General features: G+C 40.7%; 1 protein-coding gene across 1 annotated transcript in view; it reads right to left on the bottom strand.

The window, feature by feature from the left end:
- cdon (cell adhesion associated, oncogene regulated) overlaps positions 1-21,815 on the bottom strand; it is a 44,183-nt gene that overhangs the window by 16,985 nt on the left and 5,383 nt on the right. Inside the window, exons 2-9 of the mRNA XM_051135267.1 lie at positions 10,837-10,976; positions 10,401-10,679; positions 9,502-9,648; positions 9,264-9,407; positions 8,813-9,103; positions 7,053-7,322; positions 1,945-2,228; positions 1,155-1,329 (exon numbers count right to left, since the gene is read on the bottom strand). Coding sequence (XP_050991224.1) covers positions 1,155-1,329; positions 1,945-2,228; positions 7,053-7,322; positions 8,813-9,103; positions 9,264-9,407; positions 9,502-9,648; positions 10,401-10,679; positions 10,837-10,909 — 1,663 coding nt within the window. The 5' untranslated portion in view covers positions 10,910-10,976. The remainder of the gene's footprint in view (positions 1-1,154; positions 1,330-1,944; positions 2,229-7,052; positions 7,323-8,812; positions 9,104-9,263; positions 9,408-9,501; positions 9,649-10,400; positions 10,680-10,836; positions 10,977-21,815) is intronic.

Below are 21,815 nucleotides of genomic sequence, written 5' to 3'. Positions count from 1 at the left end.
AGAAAGAAACGCTATGATTTGATTCATAATGCTGTATTGTATAATACTGTATTGTGATGGAAAACATGGTTTGGTCTCAGTTACCAAACCAAGAATGTGCATTATGAGCAGCATGTGAGCAAGGAAACTTTGTGCTTTTTTATGCTTACTGTAATTCTAGAAGACGCATGAGCTAGAAAATAATAAAACATCTGCCTGTGCAATAAGGAAAATTCAATTAATTGCAGTAAATTATGTAAAAAATGCAAACTGATTACTTAAAAGTGCCATAGTACAGAATATAATATAATATAATATAATATAATATAATATAATATAGTATAATATATACCGTTAAAAGGTTTGGGGTTGTAAGCTTTTGTAAAATTTAATTAGAATTTACTTAGAACTATTTTTATATTTCATTTTATTTAGTCTTGCGATGACAAAGATAACATAACATGATCCTTCAGAATATTCTTCATTCTAATATGCTGATGTAGTGCTCAAGAAACATTTCTTATTATTATCTATGCTGAAAACAGTTGTGCTTCTTAACATGTTTGTGGAAATCATAATACATTTTTTCAGGTTTCTCTACTTTTCCTTATATTTTATTTTGTCTAAATAACTACTAATATTTGTATTTTACTTGTATTTTTACTTTTTACTCCCTTTTCTTTGTAGATGTGTATATCTGTGTAAGATGCTCTGTTTTTGTTTTAACATTTTGTCAGGGGTCTACAGATAAAAAAAAATAGCCTTTTTGGCTAATTCTGGCACATTTACAGTCATGTTTATTAATGTGCATTGGCCCTATAAACAAATAAAAAGTAAATAAAAAGTTCAAAAGAACATTTTATTTAAAATTAAAATATTTTGTTAGATTATAAATGTCTCTTCCGTCACTTTTGATCAATTTGCATATTTTACTGAATAAGAGTGTAAGTTTGCTTCAATTTAAAAAAAAAAAAAAAAAAATTGTACTGACTCCAAACTTGTTAACAGTGTGTATATGTAATGTAATATGCATTCATTTCTAAACCAAAACACAATTCTGGAGCTATTTTCCACTGTTCCGATTCAATTGTATGATCTAGTTCTGATGTAATCAAAGGCAAACAGCGAAAGTGAAAATGTGTTTCAGCTGGGTGAAATGCTAACTGAATTCTCACCCTTTCCAGTACGGAAGGTCAGCATGGCGGGCTGGCCCTCTCCTGCAGCGCTGCGGGCCACCATCAGAACCTCATACAGACTGGACGGCTCCAGCTCAGACAGGGGCAGGGACTTCTCACTGCCTGGCACCCGCACTGTGTGCCAGTTTCCCACTACATTACCCATGTCGTCCACCTACAGGGACATTCAGCACATGCACAGTCAGGTGATGGTTTTATCGTATGTAGTGATCTCATGCACACAGGTGTACCTTTCAAACCTCATATACGCTCAAAGTCTGACTTTGCACACATTGCATGTAAAGTTGAACAAAGAACAGTGATTGCTTTCTTATTCTCCTACTCTGAATCATGACAAAAGATCAACCCACTCAACTATTCCTGAAAGCGCAAGCTGTGTCACTTTTTCCTGAGCCAACATGACAAACGCCAATGCAATCTTGAAAAGAACCAAAGCCATTTTATTAGCCAAGGGAGCTTATTATTGAAGAAAACACAGGCTTTTAAAGAGGAAATGACCAACTTCTTACCAAAACGCTCTTGGCTGGCAGGTACTGCTGAATTGTGTTAGCACTGGCTTTACAGTAAACGGCACAGGGCGTTGTTATGAGTATGTGCTCATTCTCAAATCTAATAACTATAAATCTGACCTGATAACTAGTGCCAGGGGAAAAGAAGAGGGTGGAGCAAGATTCAGTCATTCTTGACGAGGTAATAACAGTCTACATTTTGTGCCCCACTTAAGAAGTATATCAGCAAAACATTAATAATGGAAAATATGATTTCCTACCTTGCGGTATTTAACGAAGTATGCATTGATGGGGATGCCCCAGTCCCGACCTGCTCGCCACTCTAGATCATACATGTTGGGTTTGTGCGTTTGCGGCGGGCTGATAATGATTGGTGCTTCTGGCGTAGGTTTTTCGCTGCTTCTTTCGGTGGGCGGCCCTATCGATTCGCCAATCCCCTCCTCCCCAGTGGAGGGGAAAAGTTCATCACCCTCATCGCTCTGGACAGGGTGGACAGAAGGCTGAGTCTCCATGGGAGCTCCAGACATGGAACTAGACTGGGGTTCTGTAAAAGGAAAAAAAGAGCAATTTTGGTCATAAATCTTTATTTTTTCAGATGTACATTTAATTATATGAGACTTATGGGTATATATGTAGCAACAGCCAACAATACATTGTATGGGTCAAAATAATCACCAAAAATCATTAGGGTATTAAGTAAAGATCATGTTCCATGAAGATATTTTGTTTCAAAGCTTAATTTTTGATTAGTAATATGCATTGCTAAGAAGTTCATTTGAACAACTTTAAGGGCGATTTTCTCAATATTTAAATTTTTTCTGCACCCTCAGATTCCAGATCAAATAGTTGTATGTTAGCCAAATATTGTCCTATCCTAACAAACCATAACCCAAAGAAAAGCTTATTTATTTAGCTTTTAGATGATGTATAAATCTTCATTTCATTTCGTTTGACTGGTTACACTATTTTAAGGTTCTGTTGTTAAAGTGTATTTAACCACATTACTATAGTACTTGCTATGGGGTATGTTTAGGATTAATTGCTTGTAATTATGCATAATTTCTTTACTATAATAAGTACATGCCACATTTGTAAGTACTGGCAATACGCAAGGCTGGAAACTACTTTCCACTTTCCAACTTTCCACTGGTGTTAAAATAAAAAGCTGGGAACCTTCAAAGAAGCATTTAATAAAGCTCTATTATTAATGAATTAATTTTTACTAAACCCCACCAGTCCACTTGGGAATCAGTGCTTCTGACGATGGCTTGGCAGCCGATCATCTGAACACAACTTGTGTGAACTTGGATTTAGTAAAAGGCGACAAAAACTGGCATTCATGTGGATTTCATTTACATGCAAGTACCCGTTCACCATGCACGTTGTATTCATGTCACCGCAAAATAAGGGTCAGATATCAACTGAATCATCCAGTTGAAAAGCAGTTGTAGGAGATGTGAGGTTTGTTGCTGATTCTTAGGGTCTCTCTTTCGTAGTTGTTGGGTGTGTGGCACTGGTTTACCTTACAAAACAAACAGCCCCAGAGTCAGTAACACTAGAGCTCAAACTGGGCCCGTCGCCAGCCACCACACATTCCTCCTTCGGCCATTAAAATACCGGAGTGAATCAGAGCCCTACACCAGCTCACAAACCCACCTTCCAATCATGTCCTGTTTGAGCCACAGGGCAAACCCTGAATGCTTCATGGGTAAGCCACAGTCTTACACCTGGCATCTGAAATGAATGATGAGAAGTGGACTCTTACATTTGAGTTTAACAATGCAAGACTCCGTCTAAAGTTGCCAGGCTGTTGCTGGGGTGTTCGGTGTGATTGCTAGGACATTGTGAGTGTGTTTTGGGTAGCTGCTTACTGGCACCCCGCTCACTTTCAAGTCAGTATGACATTCTGATCCCTAAATGTGATTCTGTTTCTCCCTACAAGTAAGTCTATTGGCCTGTCGCAATACTAGCACTTGTGTGTACACGTCAGGAAGTGCACAAGGCTGTCCCAGATCTGAAAAATGCCAAACCTCAGTGCCCTTAGCACACACTATTAAAGGGTTACTCCACCCCAAAATACAAATTTTGTCATTAATCACTTACCCCCATGTCGTTCCAAACCCGTAAAAGCTTAGTTCATCCTCTGAACACAAATTAAGATATTTTTGATGCATTCTGACAGCTTTCTGACCCTCCCATAGACAGCCATGTAATTAACAAGATCAACGTCCAGAAACGCAAGGAGATTGGTAAAATAATCCATGTGACATCAAGGGTTTAACCGTAATTTTACGAAGCTACAAGAATACTATTTGTATGCAAAGAAAACAAAAATAACGACTTTATTCAACAAATCGTGTCCTCCGTTTTCTATGTTTATTCACGCTTTGATTCGAATGAAAACAACGTATCCGTGTGTTGCAGCTGACAAAAAAACAGCATATGCCATTTGCATTCAGGAAATATGCCCCGAAATGGTGCTACGGTGATACAGAGACGAAGAATTGTTGAAGTCGTTATTTTTGTTTTCTTTGCGTACACAAAAAGTATTCTCATAGCTTTGTAAAAATACGGTTGAAACCCTGAAGTCAAATTGATTACTTTAATCTCGTCCAGAAACATGCTTTGTTTCTGGACGTTGATTGTGTTAATTACATTACTTTCTATGGGTCAGAGAGCTGTCAGAATGCAACAAAAATATCTTAATATTTTTAGCTTTTACGGGTTTGGAACGACATGGGGGTAAGTGATTAATGACAAAATTTTCATTTTAGGGTGGAGTAACCCTTTAAGTGCACCAAAGTTCACACAATCTCTAAAACCGCCAAGGAACAGTATTTAAGGCTAAGTGTATCCCATTATTCATGTTCAGGAACACACAGGAGAAGTTTTTAAAGGAGAACAACAATTTACAGATAATGTACTTACCCCCTTGTAATCCAACATGTTCATGTCTTTTTTTCTTCAGTCGTAAAGAAATTATGTTTTTTGAGGAAAACATTTCAGAATTTTTCTTCATATAATGGACTGATATGGTGCCCCGAGTTTGAACTTCCAAAATGCAGTTTAAATGCGGCTTCAAACGATTCCAAATGTGGTTGTAAATGATCCCAGCTGAGGAAGAAGGGTCTTATCTAGCGAAACGATAGGTTATTTTCATTTTTTAAAAAAAAATTTAAACACTTTTTAATCTCAAACGCTCATCTTGTCTTGACAGTTAGGGTATGTCAAAAAACTCCAATCATATTTTCTACCTCATTTTCAAAAATCATTTCAAAATCATCCTACATCGCTGCAGAAGTACTGGACCCAGTCTTCGACATATGAGCATGCAAAGAAGATCAAACACCCTTAACAAAAAAGGTAAAACAGCGATATAGGACGATTCTAAAGTTGAGAAAGAACATGAGATGGGAGTTTTTCGACATACCCTAACTGTCATGAACTGGAAAAAAAGTCAGGAAGAGCAAGACAAGACGAGCATTTTATACAAAAAGTATATAAATTGTACTATTTTTATGAAAATAACCGATCGTTTCGCTAGATATGACCCTTCTTCCTTGGCTGGGATTGTTTACAACCGCATTTGGGATCTTTTGAAGCTGCACTTAAACTACATTTTGGAAGTTCAAACTCGGGGCACCACTGAAGTCCATTATATGGAGAAAAATCCTGAAATGTCCTCAAAAAACATAATTTCTTTATGACTAAAGAAAGACATGAACATCTTGGATGACAATTATGGAGTACATTATCTGTAAATTATTGTTCTAGAAGTGAACTTCTCTTTTAAGGGAAGAAGTTAAATCAACTAGATATTACATATAATTTAGTAAGAAAATATACAATTTTTTACATTTTAGCTGTGCAGAGACGAGTATGCACATTTTGTAAAATGCCAAACTTATGCTTAGGTTCAGGGTTTGTTCAAATCCCTAATCATAAGTATGAGCAATAGTAATAACAATGCTTGCCTTAGCAAACACCACTAAGGAAAGCATTATACAGTAAATACTGTTCTGACATTTTGATCTTCTCTCTAAGTCTTTCTCCATTGTGACTCACATGTGCCCGACTATGTGTGATCATTAATGTCTGGTGCGGTGGGTATTATATAAACAATACAAGGGTGAGGCAGAGACACAGAAAGCGAGTTTGAGAGAAACAATCAGGCCTCAGACTGGCTCGGGCTGCACGTCATCTTGGTCAAAAAGGCCAAGCTCACTGGATGCCTTGCATGTGTACAGCCTGGATGCACAGGTTGCTGTACATCAAAATATAACTTTTGCTGTCTTTAAATTAATAACTGAAGTCATTTATATGCTTAAGACCTCTAAAAGGTGTATGACATAAACTTTTTGCATATAATGCATTTAAAATTGAACAGGAATACAAAAAAAATATTGATGACTCATCTTGTTTAAAGGGGCGTATACAATTTTTTGTCCAATCAGATGCTCTCTAGAATGAAAAAAGCCCCTCCTTCTAATTCCACCTGCTTTTGACCAGCAAAAGCAAGTCACAAATCACAGTTCATGGCTGTGACAAACTAAATTCTACTAGCTACTAAAAATACAGGAAATTAAACTGCTCAGTAAGATATTTTATGAGGTCAACACAAGTCCAATCAGCACCCTCAGTTATATTTAAAGCACTAAATCCAGTCAGCGTGAGTTGATCACGTCTAACAGTGTTTCTTCTGTTTCCAGCGGCCTACGGATCACGTATCTATCTCAAATCTTGCCATTAAACATAAACAACTCTGCTTTTACACTGACCTGCATTTTATCAGTGCGAAATAAATCACCCTTGTAGCCGAGCCAGGAAAAAAGCGATATGAGCCAACATTTGGAAAAGACCTCCGTCATGTTTTATCTATTCTGAAGTCTGCATATCTCTAAGCTTATCAATCATGTTTGGAGACACAGAGTAAGGCTGAGGAATAGCCTCGGAGGAGGGCAGGGGAGGGCTGTGTGTGTGAGAGAGATGTGAATTAATAAATATAGGGCTAGTTGTGTGTGATGTTGACAGCTGGGTGGTCTGGTCCTCGTCATAACCTTGTGTAGTTACTCCTTACATTCCGCTGTCCAAGAGCTTATCCCCAACAGCACGCACAAAGCTCACTCTCACAGCCTTCTCATTGCCAGCCAAATACACCCACCCCAACTCCCCTTTCTCCAGCCAACTCCAGCTAAACTTTCTGCCCTGCTGGAAGGATATACTGTCCCAACTCACTGTACAGTAAACCTGTATCTTCTGCTAGTAAAATTCTCTTTAAAGTTTCTATGATTACCCAGGGCATTCTGGGTAGTTGCCAAGCTTTGGTTAGGGTGTTCTGGAAAGTTGCTGCATTAGGGCATTGTCTTACCTGATTGGACATTGAGACTTCCTGCTGATTGTGCAGAGCTAATTCCATTGTCAAACAGGCACTGGTAGATTCCCTGATCTTGAACTGTTACTGAAGAGATTTGAAGGGAGGAGCCAGCGATTTGGAGGCGGGGTGAAGACGTGAGAGGGGCGGAGTTGAGGAGCCATGTGATGTTTGGGGTTGGACTACCACTGGCAGCACAGGTAAATCTCACAGAGGAGCCCACAGTCACAGCCTGATCTGACAAACCTTGCAGGATGCTTACTTGTGCTGTAAAGAGGGGAAGCGTGCTGGAGTTATTATACAAAATGAAATAATACAACTATTCCCCATTAGAGATGTAACGGCATAGAAATTTCTTATCACGATTACACTGACCAAAATGATCATGGTTATCAGTACTATCATGATATTGTTAAAAACGTGCTGGAAATGTTCAAAAAGTATTGACGATGATATTACCAATGATGTCTGAATTTTAAATGGCAATATGACTGACAACAGTTGATCCAATACCATGTATGAAATGCTCAAATAAAGCTTTAAAAAGGTGTCATAAAATGGTGAACCCCATATTTTAGCCTTTAAATAAAGAAAAGGGTTAAGTCAAAATCATAATTGGGTCATTCCGTGTCAAATCAACCAAATTTTCAGAAACTTCCCAGGCTCAAATTTTTGATTTTGCTAATATTATTTCTAAAGAAAGATAGACTTGTATAACGCTGAAAGCCAAAATATTAAATGTCATGGATGAATATTCACTAAGTGATCCACTATTTTGTTGAGGGAGGTCAAAATGGCAATTTTCACCTTAGATTCAGAGTCAAGTTACAGGGGGGGTAAAAATGACTTCAGAAAGATGGCAGCATCATTATCTTATTTTTACCCAGAGATTGTTAGTTCTATTAGTAAAATCTGTTGACTTTAGCAATCTTTGTTGCATTATGTGCCAATGGTGACTATTCAAAAATACAAAAACAGCACTTTTCAAGTTTTTCTCCAAAGTTTGCATGCCTGTAACTCAAAAAATTAAAGATATCTTAATGTCCTTTTAGATATTGGGTCTTAACAAACTTTTCTTTTTGGAATCTTCATTTTTAAGGCCCTGTATGTTCGGTTCCAGAGATAATGGAATTTCAATATGGCTCCAGGAGTAAATAGTTAAAATGTACACATTTTCAGTGGTCAAAAACCAAATGTGGGTCAGTTTGAAAAAATATGATACTTCCTTTCTTTTAAAGAGGAATGTCTGAAAAACAAATAATGTTGAAACTAGAGATGTATCTTGTTTCTTTCTGTCAATACAACTGCATTGAACATACCTGTCTGAGTGCCATAAATATTCTTTTTCCAAACTCTGAAAGGTGAAAATTGCCATTGTTACCTCCCTCTACAAAACAGTGCAAAACGAAAGTACTCTGTGTGCAAATTTAAAATTTGCTTTATGCTGGAGAGTTTATTTATTTATCCTGAGTTGTTCAAATCGTGGTAATCGAATACGGTTTTAATGATCATTAAAATATGAAACGGTAATACTATCCATGGGGAATTTTATCATGATTTATCATCAAACCGGTAATCATTCCATCCCTATTCCCCATGATTTAAAGAAACAAAATGACAGGTTTTTAATTTTCCAAGTTGGGTACCATGTCTCATTTTCTTGCATATTTTCCAAGAAAAGTAAACATGCAATAAAATATGTAAAAAAATTAAATGAGAAATTCTAACATGATGGGATATTGATATTAATTCCTTACCAAGCACATTCACATTGTAGTTGACACTGACCACAGCTCCACGGTCAGTCAGAACAGAGCAGCAATAATGTCCTCCATCACTCAGCTGAACATCATTTAACACCAGGTTGCTTTGCAACAACATCCATTTGGAGCTCAATGAAAGCTCCACCCCATCTTTAATCCATTTGACCTTTGAAGAAAGACTTCCTGATACAACACACTCAAGCGTCAGAGATCCAGACTGGTCCACTGTAAGACTGCGAGGGGTGACGGGATAGACGATCCTTACAGGTGAAGGGCCTTCTGAATCTGCATGAAAAGTGCAATAGCTTTATTAGCTTTCTTCACATTACAATTTTCCTTCCTTCAGAGACATGCACCCAATATCTAAGAACAGAAAAAGCATCTCAGAATATGTAGCTGCCGATTTTTATAGAAGGGAGAAAAATTAAGCATATGCTCAACCAACCTTTGACTATGAGTTTAGTGCCATGAGCCTCTACTTGAGCCTCTCGGGTTAGAGGATTATAAGCACCACACTTATACATGCCCTGATGTTCTGAAGACACTGACACAATCTGAAGATTCCCAGAGGGCAGGATTAAATACTCGTCTGAAAAACAGACAAAAAACAAACTCTCAAAATTTACAACCATTTCTTTACATGTTTCTGGAGGGTTTGGCAATTGAAGCTGTGTAGTCTGTACCTGTAGATTGTTCCAGCCATTTCCCCCGTATCCGGAAGCGTGGCAGCGCAGGTGGATTGCTGCGAGGAAGTGGGCATTCAATAACAGTAGTGTCGCCTTTATTTACAGTAAATGTCCTCCGATGGGTCTCGGCAAATCCCTCGATATCTGAAAGAAGAAATCAAAGGAGTGCTCAATCACTTCAAAGCAACACATGTAAAAGAAAAGTACACTGTACTACTTTTTACATGACTACATAAAAAGTAAACAAATAAATGAACATGCATTTTTTTAGTTGAAGGAGGAAGCTGCGCAGTGATTTGAGAGATATGAAACTAGCACAGCTAGTATCATAAATGGTTACCTTATTATACAATTTAGCAAGCATTATTCAAAGAATGTGCCAAGTGACCGATCAGAATCAAACATTTGTGAGAGCTGCGTAATAAACTGCATTCATAGCAGCAGCAGTTCACACAAAGCCCTTCTGTCAAAGAGGTGTTTATATTGGATTGTGAGTGGCAGAGAACATGTGCTTTCCACTGAATAATGCAGCCTTATCTGCAACCCTGATCAGGCCCTGGGTCGACCGCCGAGGGGTTTGCATCCAATAGGGCGCCCTTCCCGGCATCAGCTCTCGGTGCGACACAGGAAGCCCCCAAGCTCATTAAGGATACTGCTGAAGAGGTGTCTGGATAAGTGCCAGACTGAAAAGAAAGAACCATTTCCTTCCCCTCCAACACTCATCTACGGTTGGCCATTCTAACAGTGTTAATGGCTCGAGAAATCCGCCTTCTGACACTTCCTGTCTTTCTTCTCCAGCGACCTCTTTGAAGTGGATTTTTGTAAGAGTGTTGTTCTTACAGCTGCGCTGAAAGTGTATTTGTCCGCATAGAATGCGTGTGATCAAATGTGCCTACCTGCAATGCGCACTCGTGCGTGCCGGCTGATGATGGAGCCTTTCTCGGACTGAGCCAAGCACTGGTAGGAGCCCGTGAGAGCCGGTTGGAGAGATGAAAGCGAGAGGGAGCCTGGACTAAGTTCCACTCCAGACTGGTGGCTAGGGTCTAGCAGTTGACCCTGAAACAGCCAGCTGATTCTGGCGGTGGTTGGACGTACTGTGCAACGCAGGTGGACTGCACCACCCTGCTTCTGTACCACAGACAGAGGCTCCACACGAAAAGAGAGAGACAGGACGGCTAAAGGAGAGAGACATGGGGAAAAGAATTGAAAGAGATCAACAGACCATAATCCATAAATATTCCTCCTCCAGCTTGCTGAGAAGATTAGCTTGGATCATTGCATGTCATTTCTCTGTTAGCATTTCAATTCCAATGTTTTTTAAGTGTTACTAACATGGGCAGTTGAGGAGCAGGGTATGGCAGACGCACAGCACAGCGGACAATAATCTCAGGCCACTGTCCTCCATGACGCTGTTTCACCTCTGTGCACTAACCTGGGGCCTCACACACACCCCCTCCACACAGACTGCACACCTGAAACACATAAAAACAATTCAGAAACATTAAAAACTGTCATGGGCAAAACAAGACTGAACATGGTCAGTGGCATGGTTCATGCAACAGTAATCACAACAAAAGCTATTGCATGCAAAACATGAAATGTCGACACTCTTGCTACATATTTTGTGTTGTTTGTGGAGGAAACGCTGCAGAACTCTTCATAATTTAAAGTAAAGTGTATTTAAATACAGTCAAATTTGTCAAAGAGCGATTGCTATCAGAAACAATGCTATCAGAAGCTGAAATAATGTGCATATAGGCTAAAATTACAATTGTTTTGAGTGATTTAAGTGCATCACTAAGTGGTTGATATGGTGTCTCTACAATATTTTGGTCAAATCATTATGATTTGTTTTTAGCTCATATATTATTATGCAATGATAAAACCACACACAAACTACTTTGAAAGGTCACAGCATATTTCCCCTCAAAAAGCCACCCAAATGCACGCAGCATTCAATACACTATAGACCAATTTCCGTGTAGCAGCTTATGGAAGCCATTAAATAAAAGAATAAAAAAAGTTAAATCTGAGTTAATATTTCAAAATTCTGGCGTTCGCAATTCCGAAATTTTATCTCACAATTCTCATCATTCTCTCTTTTCTCCTCGCCTCCAAATTTATACGAGTTTATTCCCACACTTCTGTTTTTGTCCCCCAGAACTGACAAACTTTCTATTGTTGAGTTGACTCGAGTTGTAAAGTCTGAACTAGGAGATATAAACTTGCATTTGCAAGAAAAAGAGTCAGAATTGCGAGACAAAATAGGAAAATGCTACATAAAATGTTATAGGTTTAAATAGCATTATAATGCTATGAACTGCATATGTGAATATTATGTAGACCCATTGTTTAAATAAAATTTATGCTTTGAAAGTGGGGTAATTATAGCAGGTTTCATCCATTAGCCTGTCTGTTTAAATGTTAGTATTCTATAAAAAGAATTTGCATTCCGATTCTGACATCCACAGGCACAACAATATTTTTTCTTATCGCAGGGGTTTTACCCGTTTCCCTCCACTTGTTACCAGTGTTTTTCTGCCACCACAATGTGCGCACAGCTGCAAGTGACGTAACATTGACGTCTACTCCAAACTGGTCTATAGCACACAAACGACACAGAATAAGGTATGCAGGGAAGTTTAATATTTAGGAGTTTGTTCGGAGTTGGAGTGCCTCAACAAGCACCAATAACAAAAGTACATACATACACTTTCTACAGATACTGAGAAGCACTGTTTTCATATTTTTTATCTGTAGCTGGTTGAGAAGTTCATCTTGTAGGAATTACTAAACATAACATTTCACAGTTAATCCAAAACAATTCTTTCAACCTTTAGTACACATCCCTTTTACTCGCCTTGATCTTGCACAGCCGTCCCCCTAAGAGAAATTTCTTTCTGCTGATCTACGACCCATTCCCACAGAGCGCTTCTCTGGTGAAACAGAAATTCCTGAACTTCTACACCCCCTCACCCACCCTCAACCTACAATCCTTCTACTCCCTTGCTCTCTTTGCCCCCTTCATTTCTGCCCGTCTCCGACGGACTGCATTCGAGAGTCTGCTTGTGGTCTACTCTTAATATCACTATCCTGTCACAGTGCACTGCTTTCTCACAGACTCACTGTAGCCTGAAGAGCCTGCACATGGCGTTCACACACTCACACACAGTCACAAACGCCCTTAAAGAAAGACAAGGGGAGCACCCAAAGGGTGAGACACGGAAGAGAGTGAAAGGATCGTAATTAGGAGCATTCCTCCTTGCTTTTGAACCCATCCCTCCCCTAGCGCCAGTCCTCTGTATCTGGGCTGCGTTAATCCGGAGGGCCTTTGATCACAGGCTCCTGCTCTGTGAGTGTAGTTTGGGCCGGGGGCTGACAGACAATGGCCGCCCAGCTGTGATATTCACACTGTGGGTGCCATGGGGCTCTGTGCCCGGCCCAACATCAACCCAAAGGACAGGCCACTCGACTGGGTCAAATTAAAGAGGTTACGTCTGGGTGAGACCACTAAAGCTGAACAAGTCTGTGACAGGACACACACGCTCAAATGTACTCACATTCAAACATACTAATACTTTCTTCTTTTTTCTTTAGCAGTTTGATGAACATCGTGAGACCAAACTGAGAGTGGATTCACAACACCCTAGAATTCACCTAAAAAAAATGCCCTAGCAATCATTGCAATGCATATATCACAACATTGTGCTAAAACAAGAGCATATTAGCAACCGTACAATCAACTACCCACAACACCTTTAGATGAGCGCTGGACGTAAAAATAAATAGTTGCATTCTGAAAGAATTTATTATCCCATCATTCATTTCAGCTGCATTGAGACCTAAAAACACTCTTTGCCAGCATCAAACATGCACATGCATACATATCATCTCCCCCGCCCCCTGCGGGACCACTCAGAGGAAGACGAAGTAGGAAACACAGGAAATAATAAACTCTCCCAGCCTCCTGCTTACGCCCCCTCTAAACCCAAATGTCAAGGGTCAACAGAGAGCAGAAAGTCAGCGGGTGTCTGGCAGTTGTGGCCCCACCCCTTTGGGGTCACCCCAAAAAACAGGGTGATAAAAGGGTCTGCACTTGGCAAGCACAACATGCAAGGAGGGAGCAAGGCAGATGGGCCTTTAATAAATCTACACATTTTTGAAAACACGGTTCGTCAGCCCAAGGATTCTAAGGGTAACGTGTCTTGTCCACGAGTCCCAACAAGCCCCATGCAGTGCCCCTATGCCATCAGTGGAAACAATCTTCTCACTCCCAGAATAATAATATATAATTACAACAATAACAACAGCCTTGAATGAAACATGCAGACAAAAATGGGCAACATTGCCCCGTGTGCACATAGAAGGTGATGGTTTGTACCCTTGGAGGGGAGGGCATAACCCTGGATCAAGATATCTGGTGTGAGGAGTGACGCTGCAAGTCTTGCTATCTCTGCAACAGATCTGGCATGACGAGGAAACACAAGCATCATTCCTGTGTTTTATCTCTGTGCCTTTCTTTTGACATCCGCCTGTATGTGATAGGCTCAGGGCAGAGAGACACATTGCAGGATATCTGCTGTCCTCCATCAGAGAGAGAGAGACAGGCAGCTACTACTATATGCAGGCAAGAGAGACAGCAGGGAATTGGAGCAGTCTAGAGCCTTCAATAAAAGAGATATAAGTATAGAGAGAGACAGAGCGGGTAGCGGAGTGCTGAGACATGTCTGATAGCAGAAAGGAAAGGAAGTCCCCTATACCTGCAGAAGGCCTATATCATAAAGGCCACATCAAAAGAGAAGATTATGGACAAAGAGAAAACAGTACAGAAAGAAGCAAAGGGCTAACAAACTGAGAGAATTACAAACATTAACCTGACAGTGCCTCGGTTGATGTAACATCACTGTACTACCGGTGACTCATGCAAGAATGCTTGCTAATGCAGTTATTGAACCTATGACTGAAAAGCTTTATTCTTGGCCATCCATTCTTTACTGAAAGAACCTGCCTAAAACAGCCAATGTCCAGCATTAACCAACTAGAAACCTTATCCATCTTTCATTAGGCAATACATTTGGCTGGATTTTCCAGCAACCCTATCTAGTGGGCAAGAGCATTCTGTTCTCCAACAAACCCTAGACAAAAGTTTTAACTTAAGCTAGTTATGAAGCCTGATGGGGACGCTAGCACCACAGCATCCCATCCCAAAACAACATATGCTGGTCAGTAGGGGTGTTTGATTTACAGGGACAGATCTTTGGCCACTGTGCTACTCCAGAGTCTGCAAACGTTGTGGAAGACATCTCCTACATGCCTCTCTCCATTCTGTTTTTACATTTACAAGCTAGACTGAAGACTTTCTAAAGCCAGAAGAGAAGATTCACACACACTGAGTGTTTTTCTGAAAGGCTTCCAAAAAGCTTGATCTAACAGCAGTCCAACAAACCCACAGGCAGTTGATGATCATAAATCTCACCTTATCAGTTGTCAGAGTAAGAACTGTTTTTCCTTACTGTTTTCTCTCAGGAATGAGGGAGTAAGTCCAGGGTCAAACCTGAGATCCTGCCAAAGTGCAGGGAAGGAAGACAAGATTCCTTGGGGTGTCTAAGAGCACCCATCCTTAAAAATGAAAACTTCTGCCGTTTTACCAAGACTATTCCAATCATTAACTCATGTGCTGTACAGAGTATCCTTGCTGAAAGTAAAGATGTCTCTGATACCCTCATATCTGTATGTGACACATAGCCTCTGCAATAACATGGAATGCTGGCATTGGAATGCTGGGGCAATCTTGCAGAAAGATGAATGCAGTGTAAGCAGAAAATAACACAGGATGACAGCAAGGAAAATAAACAGTCTGACAAGCCCCTAGGTATGTGTGTGTGTATATGTGTGTGTAAAGGGGGTGGCAAGTGGCACCTGCAGTCCTATAAAAAAGGTGTGAATGAGAATGAGTCTTTTTCTGCAGGCAGTGCTTGAAGTGTCATCTGCCCTCTGCCCAAATCCCTGTCATACTGAGTAAACACAGACAAAAAAAAACCACAGGGTTATAGAAAGAACAGGTCACAACTGGTACAAATGTGGAGGCTTGAACTTCACAGGTTAAAAACAAACAAACCTAGCAGAGAAAGATTCACAAAATAAAAGCAAATGCTTGTCTTATTAAACAGACAATTGAGCAGTTGTATGGCTATGGTCATTAGAGATGTAGAAAATAACCAAAAACAGGGCACACACAGAGGCAGAAATATAAGTGGCACCATAAGAAGAAAGAGAATGAAAAACAGAACAGAAGACAAAACCAGGAGGAGGAGCAGAAGAGTAAGTAAATATCTGTTCTGATAGTCTGATCTGACCCTGTGTGGTAAAGTTGATACTCCTGCCATATCCTGAACCTGTCTACACTCGCCCCCCACAAATGCTGAGAGGAGCTGCTCTCCACACATTCCACAGAGAGAGAGGTGAAGGAGACAACAAAGAGGTACAAAGGTTACAAAAATAAAATAAAAAGAAAAATATGACAAAGACACAGTGAGAGAGGTGGAACTGAAAGAAGTAAGCCCATCAAAAGTGAGAGAAAGCCAAAAGAACAGGAGGCAGGAGACTATAAGGAAGGGAGTGCCAGTGGGAAAGAAAAGGATTCATCAGGAGGTGAATACTTGCCAAACCTTGGCTCGTTTCCCCAGATAATGCCTGACAGACAAATTCATACTTTGTGAACCTTGCTTGTAATCCTCCCAGTCAACTGACAGTACAATGTCTTGACTTGGTGCAATCAGAGAGGTCTGGAAACCAAGACAGATCAGGATAGGGAGAAGGACTAAGAGATTGGAAGAGAGGGTGGGAACCAAGGACCAGTACAGATGACCCGAGTGGGGATATAACAGACTACTATTGGTCCAAGTGGCAGGAATGAGGGCAGCTCCAGGCCATGCAGATGGGACTAATGAATGGAAATACTGGGCCTCTGAACTGAGCAGTGATTAAAGGGAGCAGACATTATTAAAAAGAGAGGGAGGAAGAGGAACAGGAGAGAGAGAGAGTCAGAGACATCTGTAAGGTACTAAGCATTAAAAAGGGATCATTTGCTCTTTTCTTTTACCATGAACAGAGATGGGAATCAAACTGCAGTTAGGCAGCGCTTATCAGCATTCAGAAGGCTGCAATGCCAAAGAAAGGGCAACCAGAGGTTAACCTTCAACAGCTCTAATTTGGTGTAAGAGTGCGTGAGTATGCATGTGTGTGAAGAGGCATTACATCAGGAGTTTGATGCTACTTCCCAGGACCGGCCTCCCCCAGCTGTAAAACGCAGCTTGTCTCTGTTGACAGGAAATCGTATCAGAGTCTACATAGTGCAGGCAGCCCCGGGGTGAGATGCTCGTGGGATGATGGGGCACAGCCTGGACGACCATGGCGTGGTTAACAGTGAAAGGAAAGATAGGAGGGGAGGAGACAGGAATGAGAACAGAGGCCCCAGGGATCAGACAGTCACCTCTAACAAAGCAATGTTTACCAAGAACACACACATCTCCTTCCCGCCTCTCTCCTCCCGGGGGGTTCTCAGCAGAAACAACCCGGTCTACCTCCGCCTCCTTCCCATGAGTGCCAGGCCTCAGACCAGGGAGACAGTGCTAATTCCTGCCCCGGGCAGCTTGGCCCTGGTCACAAACACTCCACACACAGATCGCCCGGTGAGACGGGGTGGGAGGGAGACCCTTAGCCCCAGTACAGTACAGAAGAACCCTCTTAATTGGAGTTTGTTCTGTGGCGTCTTGTTTGCCTGGGAATAGGAGGAGGAGGTGGTGACAGAGGAGGGGTGCAGAGGTAAGGGGGCAGTTTCCCAAGGTTTTCAACAACAGGGATTAGACAGAGGACTGAAACTCAATAGGGTCGTCTCGGACACTGGAAATGGATCTCAGGGTATCCCGCCGCACAAGGCCACAGTCAAAACTGCGGAAAAGCAACACGCATAACTAACAACACCCACAGTATTGTGGGAGCTACGGAATATCCTTCCAGCTGAGTTCACAGCTACTCAGAATCCTCGAGGGGACGTTTGCACACAGGAAGGGTAATTCTAATGGAGAGGAGGAATGTTACAGACAGGAGAGACAGCGGTTCTGTCTGCCCAGAGGGTGTGCTGAGAGACAACGTTGATAGGCAGGCTGTGCCAAGACTGTCTGATTCATCAGCCAAGCAGTGGAGGATGAGAACAAGTGTGTATGTGTGGGGGTTAGAATCGGCAGAGCATTGGATGACTTCTCCGGTAGATGACAAGCACTCAAATTCCAAAAGCTTTGACCTGAGAAAACAGTAACATGTCAGAGCCATGGCCTAGTTGAATGCACATGTTCCATACACATTGAGCTTTGGTGCTTGTGTAGGAAATGCACGTTTTAAATGTTGACTCTTCCCCGTTCCGTCCAGGTGCTCTTTAAAAGTCTTGCAAATTTAAAGACAGACTCCAGTTTTTGATAGGCTGCAGAAAAGTTGGAGGCAGCTAGAGGTTTTCCATCTACTGTCTGCATATCTTTGCTCACTCTCTCTCTCTCTTTGCTTCAGCTCAGATTCAGTCCTCCCTCGCCCTCCTGGATTCCATCACCTCTCTGTCACCATGGCAACTAAGCTGGACATACAGCTACACAACAGGTCCTGCTCAGTATCCCGCAGATAGGTCTTTGGCCTTCGACCAAAAGCACTTACAGGGCAGAGACATATATTAGAAGCTGCGATTCAAAGCATGCACAAAACAAAAACAAGATGACAGCAGGGCTTGAAATCATCACTGGCAAATAATGAAGACCAAGTACACCACTCCAACATTCATGCTGGCCAAAAAACCAAGAGTGTAAGAGATAAAATTCATAACTAGATGTGTAGTTACAAACTCAACCAAGAAAAAAAATTAAAGGTAAAAGGATTCATTGTGAATATTTGACTAGTTTAAGGGTATAATGCTGTGCCTCTTCAACCACTGGGTTTTCTCAAATTGAAAAATTAGCCTCAAAGAACAAAAACAAACAAGATGTAAGAGGCTGTGAAGGCTGAATTATACTTTCTGAGTGTGTTGAAAACCCCCCAAAAACATAAGGCCACTTCTCTGCCTTGTATGTACAAGCTTGAGGGCTCTGAAATAAATATCCACTCCAAACACTGCCTCTGACTGAATCTATTTAGGTTGTCTAAATGTTTATCTGTCTTGTCTTGTAGCCCTCTGCAAGCCAAGAGGTCATGTTTTCCAGTGCTTCCAAAATAACAAAACAAATTGTGTGGTGTGAGTTCAACAAATGTGCTTGTCTGAATTGCTATCACTGGCTTCATGTCAGATAGCTGAAATCTACGTCACGCGCAGGCTTCAGCCGTTCTGTGACCAGATTCTAAACAGTGGCATCAGACAGTGCCAAGACCAACATAACCTTAATAAAATGTCAAAATAGTAATAATAATAATAATAATAATAATGATAATAATAATAACAACAACAACAACAACAACAACAACAACAACAACACAGCTTGCATTCACTACATTCGCACTTGAAGGAGAGTGGCTGCACACTGGATTCAACCGATGGGGAAAGCTTATAAAAGGCCTCATTCAGAGCACCAATGGATGAGGTTTTACAGTCAAAGACCAGGAAGCTTGTTTGTCTGAGAATCATAAATATTATGTATCTCCCATCCTGTATCTTAATCTAATCTGGGTTGTTCTAAAGAGATGGGTCAGAGGCGTAACAATGCAGGGCTTTCTTTGGGCTTACCCTTGTAATTAATTCCTGTTTCCTCAAGCAGTTGAAAAAGACTCTATAAATGACCGTTTAACTTCGCTCCCCAGAGGGGCTGCCTCTTCCCGCATTGCGAGGCTCAAAATGGCACTTACAACCACAGGCCTCACAGTAGTAGTACCCACAGCGCCTCAGGCTCTGATCCACCAGTTATGCAGCCCTTCCAAACAAACAGTCTGTTTGTCAGGAGCAAGGGGGGAGTCAGTGGTGGCTGCTTTTGCCTTAATATAGTCCTGCTGATCAGTTGCCTGGCTTGGGCACTGGGCTATGGCAAAAACCCATGTCAGATGTCGCTTATGGGCTACAGTGTTTGAAATAGAATGCTGTGGTGTGGCTGGGCTGGTACTAAAGTAGAAAAAAGGAAAAAAAAGATACAAGGAAGAGTTCAGGCTACTCTTGAAGCTGAACTTAGAACAGGATCTGGTGAAGAAGGTTCAGTTCAGGAAGTCTCAGAGCAATGAATCTTGAAACAGGAAGGTGCTGAGGATGCAGAAAACCCCTCCTACAATCTGCTAAGGGTCAGGGCTCCCCTGTCTTTTTTAAAAGCGGGAACTGTCAGCAATGTGTAAAGTTCAGAAGTTCACCTCAAACATTACCCCAGGCAAGGATTTTCTAATTGTTCCATATATTGAGAAAGCCGTATGGGTTTATTTAACCAACAACAGCTAAGTGTGCATAATTTCATTAAAAAAAAACATTCTGAGTAATTTGTCTTCTCAATAATTATGATGTATTGTCAAGTATAGTGACCCAAAATTGGTGCTCTGCATTTAACCCATCCAAGTGCACAGACACAGCAGTAAGAAATGAACACACTCACACACACCTCCATCTTCAGTTCCTGCCGGTGCGGGAATTGAACCAGCGACCTTCGGGTTATAAGCCCAACTCTTAAGTAAAAACAAGCTCACTGGGGATTATACATTAGCTAATACCTGACACACGAATTTACAAAAATACTTGAAGTTTCTCCACCAAAAAAAAAACAAAAAAAACAGAAGTTCCTTTTGAAATTTTGTGGCAACAACATTTGGGACAGCCGACACAAAAATCTCAAATCTCGCATAAACTCAACAACCTACTAAAATAAGATTATATTAAAGTAAATATATACTCATTCCTCAATGAAACACGTTTAGTCATAGACCTACAACAGACAATGAAACAGAATTTGCATAATTGCATAATAGTTTACCCAAAAATCAAAGTTATGTCCAAGCGAATATGAATTTCTTTTTGCTAAACACAAAAGAAAAACTTGAAGAATGTGGAAAACAAAACCGTTTCTAGTTTTGCTTCACATATGGAAGTAAGTAGGGACCAGAAACAGGTTTGGAACAACTTGAGGGTGAGTAAATAATTAAAGAAATTTCATTTTTTTGGTGATTTATCCAGTAAATGTCAACACCTAACACATGAATAAACTTTGTGCAAAATAGTGCTGTTAACACATACACGAGTCAAAGCACATCTTTAAAGGAGAAGTCCACTTCCAAAACAAAGATTCACATATAATCTACTCACCCCATTGTCATCCAAGATGTCTTTCTTTCTTCAGTAGTAAAGAAATTATGTTTTTTTGAGGAAAACATTTCAGCATTTTTCTTTATATAACGGACTGATATTGTGCCCGGATTTTGAACTTCCAAAATGTTGTTGCAGTTGTAAACGACCCCAGCCGAGGAAGAAGGGTCTTATCTAGCGAAACAATCGGTTATTTTCATTAAAAAAAAAAAAAAATTTAAATACTTTTTATTCTCAATAAAAGTTCAATAGAAGTTCAAAATCGGGGCACCATATCAGTCCAAAAAACAATTTCTTTACGACGACTGAAGAAAGAAAAACGTGAACATCTTGGATGACAAGGGGGTCAGTACATTATATGTGAATCTTTGTTTTGGAAGTGGACTTCTCCTTTAATGCACTGAAAACTAGAATATTAGAACTGACTGTACCCATCATTTACCTTCTACTCTCCTGAAAAAAGCTATAATTCTTTTATTTCTGTCTTTGCAGTGCCACAAAGGGATAATGACAAGCTTGGAGATGAAAATATTATGATAGTGGCTCATATGCCAATTAATTATGCATTTTTGTTTTTGACATTAGAAGTATGATGGGTAATGAATCACGAGAAATAAATTCTTATTGGTGTCTCAGACCAGTGGGAGACGACCTTGGCGTCTATTGAATTCCATTGTGTTAGGATCATCTTTTTAAGAGTAAAATTTGCCGTGATACGCTGAGCGAGAAACAAAACCTGTGCGATATACCATTTACCCAATGTACATAACTGCTGGACGGTATCCATCACCACTACCAGGGCCCTAAATCACAGCAAAGCTCTGGCAGCCAGCCGTAATCCCTCTCCAGTTCCTACGGCACTCCAGAAGGACGACGGCTGTCAGCTAACCCGAACTAATGAGACCTGGACTTCAGGGATTAAAGGCAATTATTCCGGGTGGTGGACCAACTCAGTATCACTGTAGTTATGGTATGTGTAACGTACCATCATGAAATCTTCCAA

Source organism: Labeo rohita, chromosome 18 (genome assembly GCF_022985175.1).
Source record: "Labeo rohita strain BAU-BD-2019 chromosome 18, IGBB_LRoh.1.0, whole genome shotgun sequence".
NCBI classification, from domain to species: Eukaryota; Metazoa; Chordata; class Actinopteri; order Cypriniformes; family Cyprinidae; genus Labeo; species Labeo rohita.
The sequence above is the reverse complement of the archived record's forward strand: the minus strand, read 5'-3'. Positions and strand labels throughout refer to the sequence as shown.